The following is a 12198-nucleotide window of genomic DNA, read 5'->3' on the forward strand; positions in this document are numbered from 1 at the left end:
TTTATCTTTCTCTGATATGCTATCTTCATCAATTTTGCTGGCCCCAGATGATTATAAACATAGCCGTCCCCATGCATCATGCCAAAGTCTGACTGGGGCTGCCTCTGGACTAAGGCAGAACAAGGAATTAGTCAAAGCTGGTGCTGTCCCAGTGACAGCGAGATATTGTATATTTCATTAAAATGTAGTACAGGGACACTTCTCGTAGTTTAGAGTTACAATAAAAAATGGTTTAAAAAGAAGGGAGATAAATTGCTCTTGCTGCTAATTCTCACACATCAGAATGGAAAGAAGGCCAGGAACTAAAGGCTTCACTGTATCAAATCTTTGTCTCTTTGACCAGTGACAGAGAGATTGCAGTGCAGTACTTTATAACTCTGAGGTAATAACCCATTAGTAACTCTCCATTGCACAGCAGAAAGCTCCTGGTGTTGCACTGAGAAAAGAGTCTGGGACCCAACCTGGCATTATAACGGCTGGTGTTACCACTCATCTTTTCTCACACTGCATCCTGAACGAATACAAGGAGCTGCAAGGTAGCCCGACATTGGAGCCATTTCTGGGATCTGAGTTAATGTGCATTTGTAGCTGAACAGTTGTATTAAAGAAAAGTGTAAGGTGTCTGTTTGCATACAATATTGTCTGTCTGTTGCAAACAAACCATGTCTTAAATTTTGTATCTCGACTGAAGTTTCCCTTGAATGCGAGTAAATTACATCACCAAATTTTCTGCCAATCAAAAAAAAATGACACTTTAACAACTTAATCCCAGACAACATTCTATTTTGAATCCAGTAGCAGTATAGCTATTCATACTTTCCAATAGTTTTTTCTGGGAGAAAAGATTACTGTTTTTGCACTAGGATCAGTGTAAGTTCATTCAACCCCTCAAGCCTGTTCCGCCATTCAATGAGGTCATGGCTGATCTGTGGATCATTGAAGGGGCAAAAAGATGGGGAGGGCTAGAAATAGAAACAATGTGCAGGAGACCAGGTTGGGATGGGGACAGTTGGGGGGGCGGTGGGGAAGAAAGTGATGTCGACATCAATACACCATATAATGTAATCTAACTGAATATCTTCCTAAACTGAGGATGATGCTGTAAGTCTATGGCTCCTGGGTGACTTTAGATGATTTCTTGTTCCAATTTAGAAACTGCGCTCATCAAGTATCAAATTTATCACTGATGTCCCTTTTCAAGAGTGGCAGACAAAGAAGAGAGGAAATTGAGGGTCTATTACTGTAGTGGTTGCATTACCAGAGTAGTACTCAAAAGTCCTGGAGTACTTATCCAGAGATTGCGGCCAGTTTGAAATCGAATTCAGTTTTAACAAACTGGAAATAAAACGCCAGATTCAGGAAAGTCAGGCATGAACTTGTTGAATTGTTTTACTCTAGTGGAGACCAAAACTAGGAGTCATAACTACATGATAGTCATTCACAAATCTAACAATGAATTCAGGAAGAACACCTTTACTCAGGGAGTGAGCACGTGAAACAAGGTGAATTGAGGTGAATGGAATCGATGCATTTAAAAAGAGTCTGAATAAAGATGTGAGGGAGGAACGGAATACAAAAATATGATGATAGAATTGGATAAACTTATTTAGGGACAGTCATGAGAAGCATGAACACCAGCAGTGTACAGGTGGGCTAAATAACCCATTTTCATATTGCGTCCTCACTGACTCATACTAACTTTGCTAAGTTTTACTGGATGGCAGAAAAAAACACACAGGTTCTAATTTGCTCACCTCCGTATTTGGAGAGATAGCCCGGGGTCCCTCGACCTCCGTTTTAACTTTGGTGCGTTTGTTGATCATTGGGTCAACAGTACTGCTCACAGCAGACTCACCACTCAGCTTGCTCTAAAGAATGGAAACCAAGACTTGGTTAGAAGAAAGAACTCAATCCCACAGTGCAAACATATGAACACAGCCAAGTCTGCTCACTTCAAGTTTAACATTTTTGTTTCAATGTCGTGTTTGCCTAATCAGTCTTTCTTTCGTATTATCTGTTTCCTAGGTGGGGTCAAAACTTAAATGAGTCTTTACTGACAGTGGAGGGTGTGTGGGTTTGGAGGTGAGGAGGCAGTGGATGATACACTCAGTATATGAAGATGTATCAGTTTTAGGGGCTGGAATGACTGTGATGTGATCTACAAAACAGGTTGAAAGTAGAACAGAAGACCCAATGCTCAACTCCATCATTTTACCCTCTCCATAAAGCTTCAAGACGCTCTTTACTTTACCTATAACATTTCCATTTCCTGCACCAGCCAGCCTCATGGCCTCTCTGAGTGGTGTTAACTCAGTGTTCAACAGAGTCAAATTCTGCAGGAATTGTACACATTCATGGGGAACTGTGTTGAGACAGTCAGTGGAGAAAGAAGATGTAAATCAGTTTATTCTAGTGTGGAGTCCAACTCCCCTGAGGTCATAGCACAGTGTGCTAACCCATGTCCCCACCTGCCGATTCCTTTCGCAACCTTTCTATTCGAAAGGTGCCACCCACAGCACCACAACAAAAATCCTGTCCTTACCTGAGGAGTTTCAGTTGAGGCATTATTGGCCTGACTGGGTGGCAAAACAGCGGAGGTATTGGACATGTGTTGCCGAGGAGGGAACGTTGGTGATGGCTGTATAAGGGGTGGAGTGTGGCCAAATGCAGAGTTCAGGCCGCGTTGCTGGTTCAGTATCTGTTGGTGCATCTGGAATGTCACTGGATTGATGGGGTGAGGAAAACTGAACGCAGGGCTGAAATCAAACAGTACCAGAATTTTTAAAAGATTCAGATTTCTTTTGTTTAAATAAACATTGGAACACGCAGCACTATAAACACTGCAAGCAACCAAGAATAATATGCTGCAAAAAAAAGGGTCAGTCTTCTCTTAAGGAAATTCCATCACCACCTTTGGTTACCAGTTGACCTTAAAATATCTTGAAGTGTCAAACAGATTTAATTAGCAATTTCAATGATATCTGCTCTGCTTAATCAACCAATTTCTTTTTCAAGAAGCAATTTTTGATTTTCTTTTCATCCTTTTATTTACAGTTTCCTGCCCCACACTTTTAGAAACCCAAAGTACATTATTCTGATAAAAAAAAATGTTTGGACAGATGGACAGAAGACTACTTTAAATTAACATACTATTGCTGGTCGCTCAGTCCCTGCAATTTGCCCTGAACTGACTGCTCTGACAGCTAAGTGTGCTGGGAATTGAAACCGAGTAGAATGAGAAGATCAGAAATACTCAGCAGGTCCGACAGCATCTATTGGGAGAGAGATTACATTTCAAGCCACTAACTTTTCAGTCTCAATTTAACCTGTTTCTTTCTCTGTAAATTCTGCGAGACCTGCTAAGTATTTCCTGCATCATCGGTTTTTACTTCAGATTGCCAGGATCCACAGTATTTTGCAACTATTGCTTTGCATAATTCAAACTCCAAAAAGTACGCAAATGTGATTTCAGTGTATACAGGGAATGAGTCTATAAAATCACACACCTCTGAAGTTGATTTAAGAGGCATTCATTGATATAAGTGTTTATTTCCTCCTTGTTTTCCATCCAATTGCTCTGTCATTCAGCCATGTGGGCTGTAAAATGCAGCGAAGCCTCAAAGTGACACCAAAACTACCTCTGAGCTTTGTAGATGCAGACGGCTACTCAATGGATTGATGACGGTCAATGGATTGATGACGAAAGTGTCTCCATCTTAATGTTTGGCTGAGATTGGCATCATGCATCAAAGCTTTACCTCACAGGGTCAAAGTAAGCTCAGAGCTTACAGTTGCCTCAGAAATTGTACACTTAGGTGGACTTTAATGTTGGTGATGGATTTTTGGAGAACGAGTGATAGACCCATGTCTCCATGTTTGGGGAAGACTCATTCGAACTAGGTACCTGACTGGCCAACGTGTGCTTTCTGAGTGTTCGGACCTGAGGGTGGGCAGGTCCATTGATCTCCTCCAACTGCCCCTTTCCCTTCCAAACCCAGAACTGCTGTCCAATTAGTTCCTCACTTTCTACCAAGCTTGGAGGGTCACCTACCAATTGCAGGCCAGAGAGGAGTGAGGGCGGGTAATCATTTCTGGACTTGGGTGAGGGGGGGAGCAGGTGCACAGTGGGAAGAAAGGACAGTGCACAGCCTCTCAACAGGTACACACCCCTAACTCATTTCTCCTGCTGCCAGCTCCCTCAATCATGCATTGAGTGCATGTAAGTGAGGAAACCTGGGCTTGTGTTTCAGGGTCCTGTGTCATAACTTTGCTTTGGCATCACGTATAAAATTGGAATTATGCAGAGAAGATTAGCATTGCCCCTGCGCAAGGATGACATGCAAATTTGTGACATGTTGGGGCAACAATGTGGCTTAGTAGTTAGCACTGCTGCCTCACAGCGCCAGGAAACTGGGTTCAATTCCATCCTCAGGTGACTGTCTGTGCGGAGTTTTCACATCCTCCAGAAGCTTTGGTTTCCTCCCACAGTCCAAAGATGTGCAGGCTGGGTGGGTTGGCCACCCATAGTGTTCAGGGATGTGTAGATTAGGTGGATGGATGGGTCTGGGTGGGATGGTCTGAGGGTTGGTGTGGAGTGGTTGGGTCGAAGGGCCATTTCAACAGTGTAGGCATTCTATGAATCCCCCGATCCCCCACCCTTGCTGGAGAACACCAGCATTGGTGGAACAAGGCAGAAAGATAGAACGATCCCCTCCTATATACCTGCATGTGATTAAATGGGCCTGTCCAACTTCAAACTCACTGGTGGGCAATCTGTAAATTTTGCCTGTGATTTCCGTTGCCAGTGACCTAGGATCAGTGTCAACACAGTTGATGGGATATTTATTCTGAATTTTTTTTTCCAAATATGGACGATTCAATCTTCTGCAACTTGGTTTTTGAAATAGTGGAAGTTTGTTTGCTAGAAATGACCAGCAGCCGTTTTGTTGACTAAATGCTTAAAAGGACTTGGATCAAACACTACGCCCCATGACTTCAGCAGAAACATCAGTCGGATTTATAAATAAACGGGTTAGTTCCTCTGTTAAACTTAGACAGGAATTTAAACATTCAAATTTAATGTAGCATATTATATGTTAAAATACAATGAGCAAAACAACAGCAAAGTATGGACTTTCTTCAGCTCAATGATTTGAATCGCTGGATGTTCCTAATAACTCAATTACATACCTAACTTAATATACATCCAAGAAAATTCTGGGCCATTTGGAAAGAACTGCACATTGAACTTATGACCCCGGCTAATCAGCACTTGCCAGTCGGCCAGCCAATATTCTGACTTTAATTACGGGAGTACTGCTGAGAGCTGCATCTGACTGGAATGCAGACAGCATGACAATCACTCACCAAGACTTGTAGACCACGCACGAACTACCCACAGGCGAACCGTCCAGCCTCAACTACAATTGGTCAGCCGACAAATACAGGCCTACTCAGCAAAGTGAATGCCTCACCTGATAGCACCAGCTGATAGATGCCCGTATGAGCCACTGGCTGCTGAGCTGCTTCGGGAGTTGTTGATGTAGGCCACCAGAGAGTTGGGGGATGTCCTGATCATAGTCTGCAGGTCGATGCTGGCGTCAGACAGCGGTGAGATAGACAGGGCCCGCTTTCTGCTCATTCTTGCAGCTGGCCGAGGACTTGAGAATCTCGAGACTGAGAAACAGACAGTGGACAACTTCAGTGACAGGCTAAAAACATAACTTAAGTGTTTATTGACTGTGACACAAACATCTTGTTTCATAATTCAGAACTTTAATCATTTTTCTCAGCGCAACTGGTATACTGAAGTTATTCCAGTTTTGTCAAATATTGACTCATCCAAGTCACACGCAGTGAGCTTTAAAAGAAATTAAACTGTTTAATTTCAGAGTGAATGCTCCCTTCTAAATTTTCGGTACAGCACACCATTGGACTTGTGTCGTTTTTTTTTGTTCTTTTCCATCCTAGTTATACTGCACTAGCTCCATGTGATGCGCATGAATTCTTAAAAGAGATACAAGCGAGCACCCGCAATTGAACAGGCCACTGTGCCGTTTTTTGAGCAACAAAAGCAAAATTCTGTGATTAACATCATTAAGTATACCGACAAAACTTCTGCTCAGCAAACACCCAATGCTAACATTGCCAACTCTGGCCTACTGTACACCTGGAGATTTGATCATGTGACACTCGATTGGCTATGACATTCGATCACATTTCTCCACGAACCAGATTATTCACCAAATACTGGAACATCAGGAGGAATGGGATACAGGGGAACTTAGCTGCTTGGATACAGAATTGGCTGGCCAACAGAAGACAGCGAGTGGTAGTAGAAGGAAAATATTCTGCCTGGAAGTCAGTGGTGAGTGGAGTTCCACAGGGCTCTGTCCTTGGGCCTCTACTGTTTGTAATTTTTATTAATGACTTGGACGAGGGGATTGAAGGATGGGTCAGCAAGTTTGCAGACGACACAAAGGTCGGAGGTGTCGTTGACAGTGTAGAGGGCTGTTGTAGGCTGCAGCGGGACATTGACAGGATGCAGAGATGGGCTGAGAGGTGGCAGATGGAGTTCAACCTGGATAAATGCGAGGTGATGCATTTTGGAAGGTCGAATTTGAAAGCTGAGTACAGGATTAAGGATAGGATTCTTGGCAGCGTGGAGGAACAGAGGGATCTTGGTGTGCAGATACATAGATCCCTTAAAATGGCCACCCAAGTGGACAGGGTTGTTAAGAAAGCATATGGTGTTTTGGCTTTCATTAACAGGGGGATTGAGTTTAAGAGTCGTGAGATCTTGTTGCAGCTCTATAAAACTTTGGTTAGACCGCACTTGGAATACTGCGTCCAGTTCTGGGCGCCCTATTATAGGAAAGATGTGGATGCTTTGGAGAGGGTTCAGAGGAGGTTTACCAGGATGCTGCCTGGACTGGAGGGCTTATCTTATGAAGAGAGGTTGACTGAGCTCGGTCTCTTTTCATTGGAGAAAAGGAGGAGGAGAGGGGACCTAATTGAGGTATACAAGATAATGAGAGGCATAGATAGAGTTGATAGCCAGAGACTATTTCCCAGGGCAGAAATGGCTAGCACGAGGGGTCATAGTTTTAAGCTGGTTGGTGGAAAGTATAGAGGGGATGTCAGAGGCAGGTTCTTTACGCAGAGAGTTGTGAGAGCATGGAATGTGTTGCCAGCAGCAGTTGTGGAAGCAAGGTCATTGGGGTCATTTAAGAGACTGCTGGACATGTATATGGTCACAGAAATTTGAGGATGCATACATGAGGATCAATGGTCGGCACAACATTGTGGGCTGAAGGGCCTGTTCTGTGCTGTACTGTTCTATGTTCTATGTTCTATCTGATGTCTATACATTGTTTGCCAATTTTATGGCATATGCTTTTGTGAGGTGAATAGAAATTAGAACAGTTTAACTTACTTTGAATTAATCACAATATCTGGGAAGTTTCTACCATTTCAACTACAGTTAGTACCATTCAAATATACCCCAATGATTCAACAAAAATATAGATTAGATTAGATTAGATTACCTACAGTGTGGAAACAGGCCCTTCGGCCCAACAAGCCCACACCGCCCCTTGAAGCATCCCACACATCCCTGAACACTACAGGCAATTTAGCACGGCCGATCCACCTAACCTGCACATCTTTGGACTGTGGGAGGAAACCGGAGCACCCGGAAGAAACCCACGCAGACACGAGGAGAATGTGCAAACTCCACACAGACAGTCGCCCGAGGCTGGAATCGAACCTGGGTCCCTTGCTGTGAGGCTGCAGTGCTAACCACTGAGCACTGATATAAATAGCTCATAATTTTAAAAAAAATTGTGCTACTTTCTGACAGCATACAATACATAAAATACTATGTATAAATCAAAATGAAACAAACCCCTACAGCCAATTTCTGAAGGCTAGCTTCAGTGAAGTGAACATGGTCCTTGGAGGAAAACTTTAACATAGCTTATCCAGGAATAAAGCACATAATACAACAATCCTTATCACATGCAGACACAAGCTCTCCCTCCCTCCAATTTAGTCACCCATTCCTTCTTTCTTGAGTTTTGGTTTCTCTCTCCCTCCGTTCCTAAGTTTATTTCTCGCTCTTTCTCTCCCTCCTTTCCACAGTTTGTTCTGATTTTTGTTGTTCTTCCATCTCCTTTCATCTGCCAGATTGTGTAAACAAACAAAAGCAGAAATTGACAGAGAAACTCGTTTGGTCTAGCAGCATCTATGCAGAGAGAAAACAGCATTAACGTTTCAAGTCCACTGACCCTTCTTCAGAATTTCTAAACTGAATGTGAAATGATAACTCTGTAGCTCTCTCCACAGATACTGAGTTTCTCCAGCAGTATTTTTTTTTCAGATCTCCAGCATCCTCAGTTCTTTGTCTTATTCCAGATTGTGTTGCTCTCTCAAGTACTGTAACTTTCTCCTTCTCCCTTTCCTTCTCTCTCTTCATTCCCCTCCTCCCCACATTGTCCACTGAGATGATTTTCACTGGCCCCATTTCTGCCATTCACACATCCAGTAACTTCCAAAAGGATAGGATTGGCAAGGCTTGGACAAAATGGTTACATCTGCCAAGGGCACTGTACATTGAGAACCACGCAAGCAAGGCGTGGTTCCCCAGACTCAGCAGTTGTATTATTCGGGAAACCAATCTGAACGTAGTGGAAACATTTCAACATCCAACAGGTAAGTTTAGATAACATTAACAAATTAAAAGCACCTCTTTGGCTGCTAGAGGTAAGTTTCAAGTTGGCTGCACATTGGCGACATGAGTATAACACCACAAATGGAAGGTCAGTCTTTTCAGGCAGTTTCTGTGTCAACAGTAAACCCTTGGTATGTGTGAAATTGCTGATGTTGCTCTGCAGGAAGCAATGGGCAAGTATTTAACTCACTAAGAAAAATTTGCTTACACAAAGTCATCAAGTCAATATTTATATACAAAAATATAAGATGTAGGAGCAGAAGTAGGCCATTCAGTGAGGTAGGTTGTGGCTGCTTAGATAATCCTCAACTCCACTTATATATCTTTTTCCCATAATCCTTGATTCCCTTAATGGTTAGGAATCAGTTTATGGCAGGCTAACTGTGATCAGCAATGTGATAGAAACTTAACCAAGTGTAACCGCAATTCTTTGTCATGCAAGCATGTTACTAGTACTGGTCATGATAGCTGTCTGTGTGTATGGGCTGGAACTGAATAACGGAACACCCTGTGCTATACACAGAGTAACCTGACCTGGGCTAGTGCAGGATGAGATAGCGGATAGAATCTAAAATTGTTAAAGTGCAAAAGGAGGCTATTCAGCCCATTGGGTCTGCAGTGGCTCTTTGCACAAATGGTTCACTTTGTGTCAAAAACTGTTGCAGTAAAAGGAAGCTTCCAATGGAGCAAGTCAAATCCTTGTGAAAATTAAATCTGAGAGTTCAAATCTGATTCTTTCATCCTAAGATGTACGGTATTTGAAGGGCTTTTTTTTCACTATCTCCTGTAAATGTTTTTTGAAACCTTTTGGAAGTCTGTATGACTCACTTAGAACGGGCGTTTCTGCCTGTTTCTGACAATTACAATATAGAGTCACACAGAAAACAAACCCTTCGGTCCAACTTGTCCATCCCAACCAGATATCCTAAATTTGCCAGCATTTGGTCCATATCCCTCTAAGCCCTTCTGATTCATATACACACGCAGAAACCTTTTAAATGTAGCAATTATGCCAGCCTCCATCACCTCCTCTGGCAGCTTCTTCCATACATGCACCGGCCTCTGCGTGAAAAAGCTACCCCTCAGGTCCTTTTTAAATCTTTTCCTCTCACCTTAAATCTATGCTGTCGAGATTGGACTCCCCTACTCTAGGAACTTTCCTAGAGGCAGCTAATTGTTCTGATACATGAAAATATTTCTTAAGTCATATGCAAAAATACAATGGATTATGTACTTCATATCAATCACTCCTGTGTTGGTATGATAGCATTTGTGACATTCCTCTGCTCTTCAATGCAGGAATTAGCCCATTTATTTTAAATTCATTAATACCACTAGCAAGATAGCAGAACAAGGCAGTCTGCTGAGTATCACAGAACCTTCAATTAGTGGAAGAAATATCACAACGCACCCTAATTTTAAGGATAAGACCTCACTAACTTACCTGAAAGTTCAAGAATTTTCAATCAGTTTTTTTTTTAGAAACACAATCGGAGATGAACAGTAATTCTCATTCTTAAGTATCTCTGAAATAGTGAAAGTGTTCCTGCCGATAAAAAAAACTTGGCAAATGTTTTATTGTTTAGCTTGTGAGAGATGCCATACTATACCACTTCAAAGTTTTGCACAAATGTCATGATACATCCCAAAGTTTTCAAGAACTATACTCCGTGTATAGACAAACCAGTGTAAAGATTAGTTGTACATCTTGAAATACAGCATGAAACAGCACCAATGGATCAGATTCACAAATTCCTTCAAAGGAGCTGTCTTAATTTTCTTTCATTCGTGCATGGGATGTAGCCCTGGCTAACTATTGTTCTTGCGAAGGTGGTGATGGTGACTGTATTATTGAACCATTGCAGTCCTTGGGTGTGTAGGGACACCTACAATTCCATCAGTGAGGGAGCTCCAGGGTTTTGACTCAGCAATGCAGAAGGAAATTTGATATACTTCTAAGTAATAATTGCATGTGACCTGGAGGGGTGCTTGCCAATATAGAGATTCCAATGTATCTGCAAACTTGTGTTTCTACGTAGTGGAGATCACAGGTTTGGAAGCTGCAGCTCGATTCCCTACTGTTTCTCCATATCCCTGCAAATGTTTCCTTTCCAAGTACATATCCAAAACTCTAGTGAAACTTACTACTGAATCTCTGCCCATTGCCTTTTCAGGCAGTGTTTCCTGATTGTACCAACCTTCTGCCGAAAGGAAAACAACTCTACTCATTTCCCTTCTAGTGCTTTTGCCAATCAATAGAAAATTATTCTTAAACAGTTAGGTATGCAGCAAAACTAAGCTGCTGGGATACAGTGCACTGAAATACCAGGGATTGTGGGAACGACCAAATTAACACTGTTTCAAAATTAATTGAAAGTCTGAAAATGTGAATAAGGGAAACATACAAGCTTTATATTACCTGAATTTGCATTCCCACAGTCCCGTGCTTTCTATGGGCTTGGAGATGCAAGTTAGATTTGGCAGTCGTATTTATCTCTGTTATCCCCTCACCTCAGGGGACCTGTGTTTATTAATGTGCCACTTCCCATGATAAATTACTAAATAGAAAGAAAAGCCTTGTACTCATTTCTCCCCCCATTTCCCGTGATTTATGTCTATGATGACTGCTCAAACATTGGCCCCCATTAATTTGCAGGCATCGGTGTGACGTCCACTACCAGCTCAAGTTTATTGGTGTGTCTGCTGGTCGGCTGAGCAAATGTAAACCTAATCTGTAAAGCTCTGTTGAAGAATGTCATGTTTAGTAGACTAGTCTGGGACATTTCCAATACGTAACAAGTAACAGGCATTTCATTTCTGTCTCTTCTAATTTTGGTCTTTGGGGCCTCTGAAAGTCTCAAGCCATTACACTGCAGAGACTTTAAATACTACATCTATTCAGACAGGAGGACAAGGAACTGTAGTTCATGAAAGGAAAACTGCGAGAACTGGAATTCCGACATGTTGTGGGGCGGGGTGGGGGGGGGGGGGGGGGGAATACTGGAGATTCACAGCGAATTGGACCGAGAGGAGGTTAACTTCTTGGGTGGGACCTCCTGTTGAAGCCCGTAACATTCAGAAAGTTGTTTAACTATTTATTGATCTCACCAAGTTTTAAAGGTCGGGAGGTCTTTTGGTTCAGTGGACACCATCCATGCCTCTGAGCCAGAAACTTGAGGTTCGAGTCCTGCCCTTACACTCAATGGTCAGAGAAGGTGTGTTCATAGTATGGTCACTTTATCAATCTATAAATTCTGCCTACAGCTAACGGTAAGGGTTTCCTGTTCCACCATTCTTGATGCAGTGTAGTGATAGGCTGGTGACCTGTTCCAGGTGAAACAGATATAAGCAAGTACTATCTAACACAGTGTGGAGCTGGAGGAACAGGAAAGTTGCTATTTCGGTTTGGGACCTTTCCTCTGATGCTGCCTGGCCTGCTGTGATCCTCCAGCTCCACACTTATCTCT

General features: G+C 42.5%; 1 protein-coding gene and 1 non-coding gene across 6 annotated transcripts in view; one reads left to right on the top strand and one right to left on the bottom strand.

Annotated features, from left to right (window-relative positions):
* Positions 1-12198, bottom strand: part of gli2a (GLI family zinc finger 2a) — a 382695-nt gene that overhangs the window by 60610 nt on the left and 309887 nt on the right. For all 5 annotated transcript variants that reach the window (XM_059647512.1, XM_048535196.2, XM_048535193.2 and 2 more), the window contains 3 exons: positions 5475-5676; positions 2543-2756; positions 1755-1868 (listed from right to left, as the gene is read on the bottom strand). In XM_059647512.1, the coding sequence (XP_059503495.1) occupies positions 1755-1868; positions 2543-2756; positions 5475-5676 (530 nt within the window). The remainder of the gene's footprint in view (positions 1-1754; positions 1869-2542; positions 2757-5474; positions 5677-12198) is intronic.
* Positions 4268-4370, top strand: LOC125454527 (U6 spliceosomal RNA). Its single transcript, XR_007248015.1, has one exon. It is a non-coding gene; the product is annotated as a U6 spliceosomal RNA (small nuclear RNA).

Source organism: Stegostoma tigrinum, chromosome 7 (genome assembly GCF_030684315.1).
Source record: "Stegostoma tigrinum isolate sSteTig4 chromosome 7, sSteTig4.hap1, whole genome shotgun sequence".
Classification (NCBI taxonomy): domain Eukaryota; kingdom Metazoa; phylum Chordata; class Chondrichthyes; order Orectolobiformes; family Stegostomatidae; genus Stegostoma; species Stegostoma tigrinum.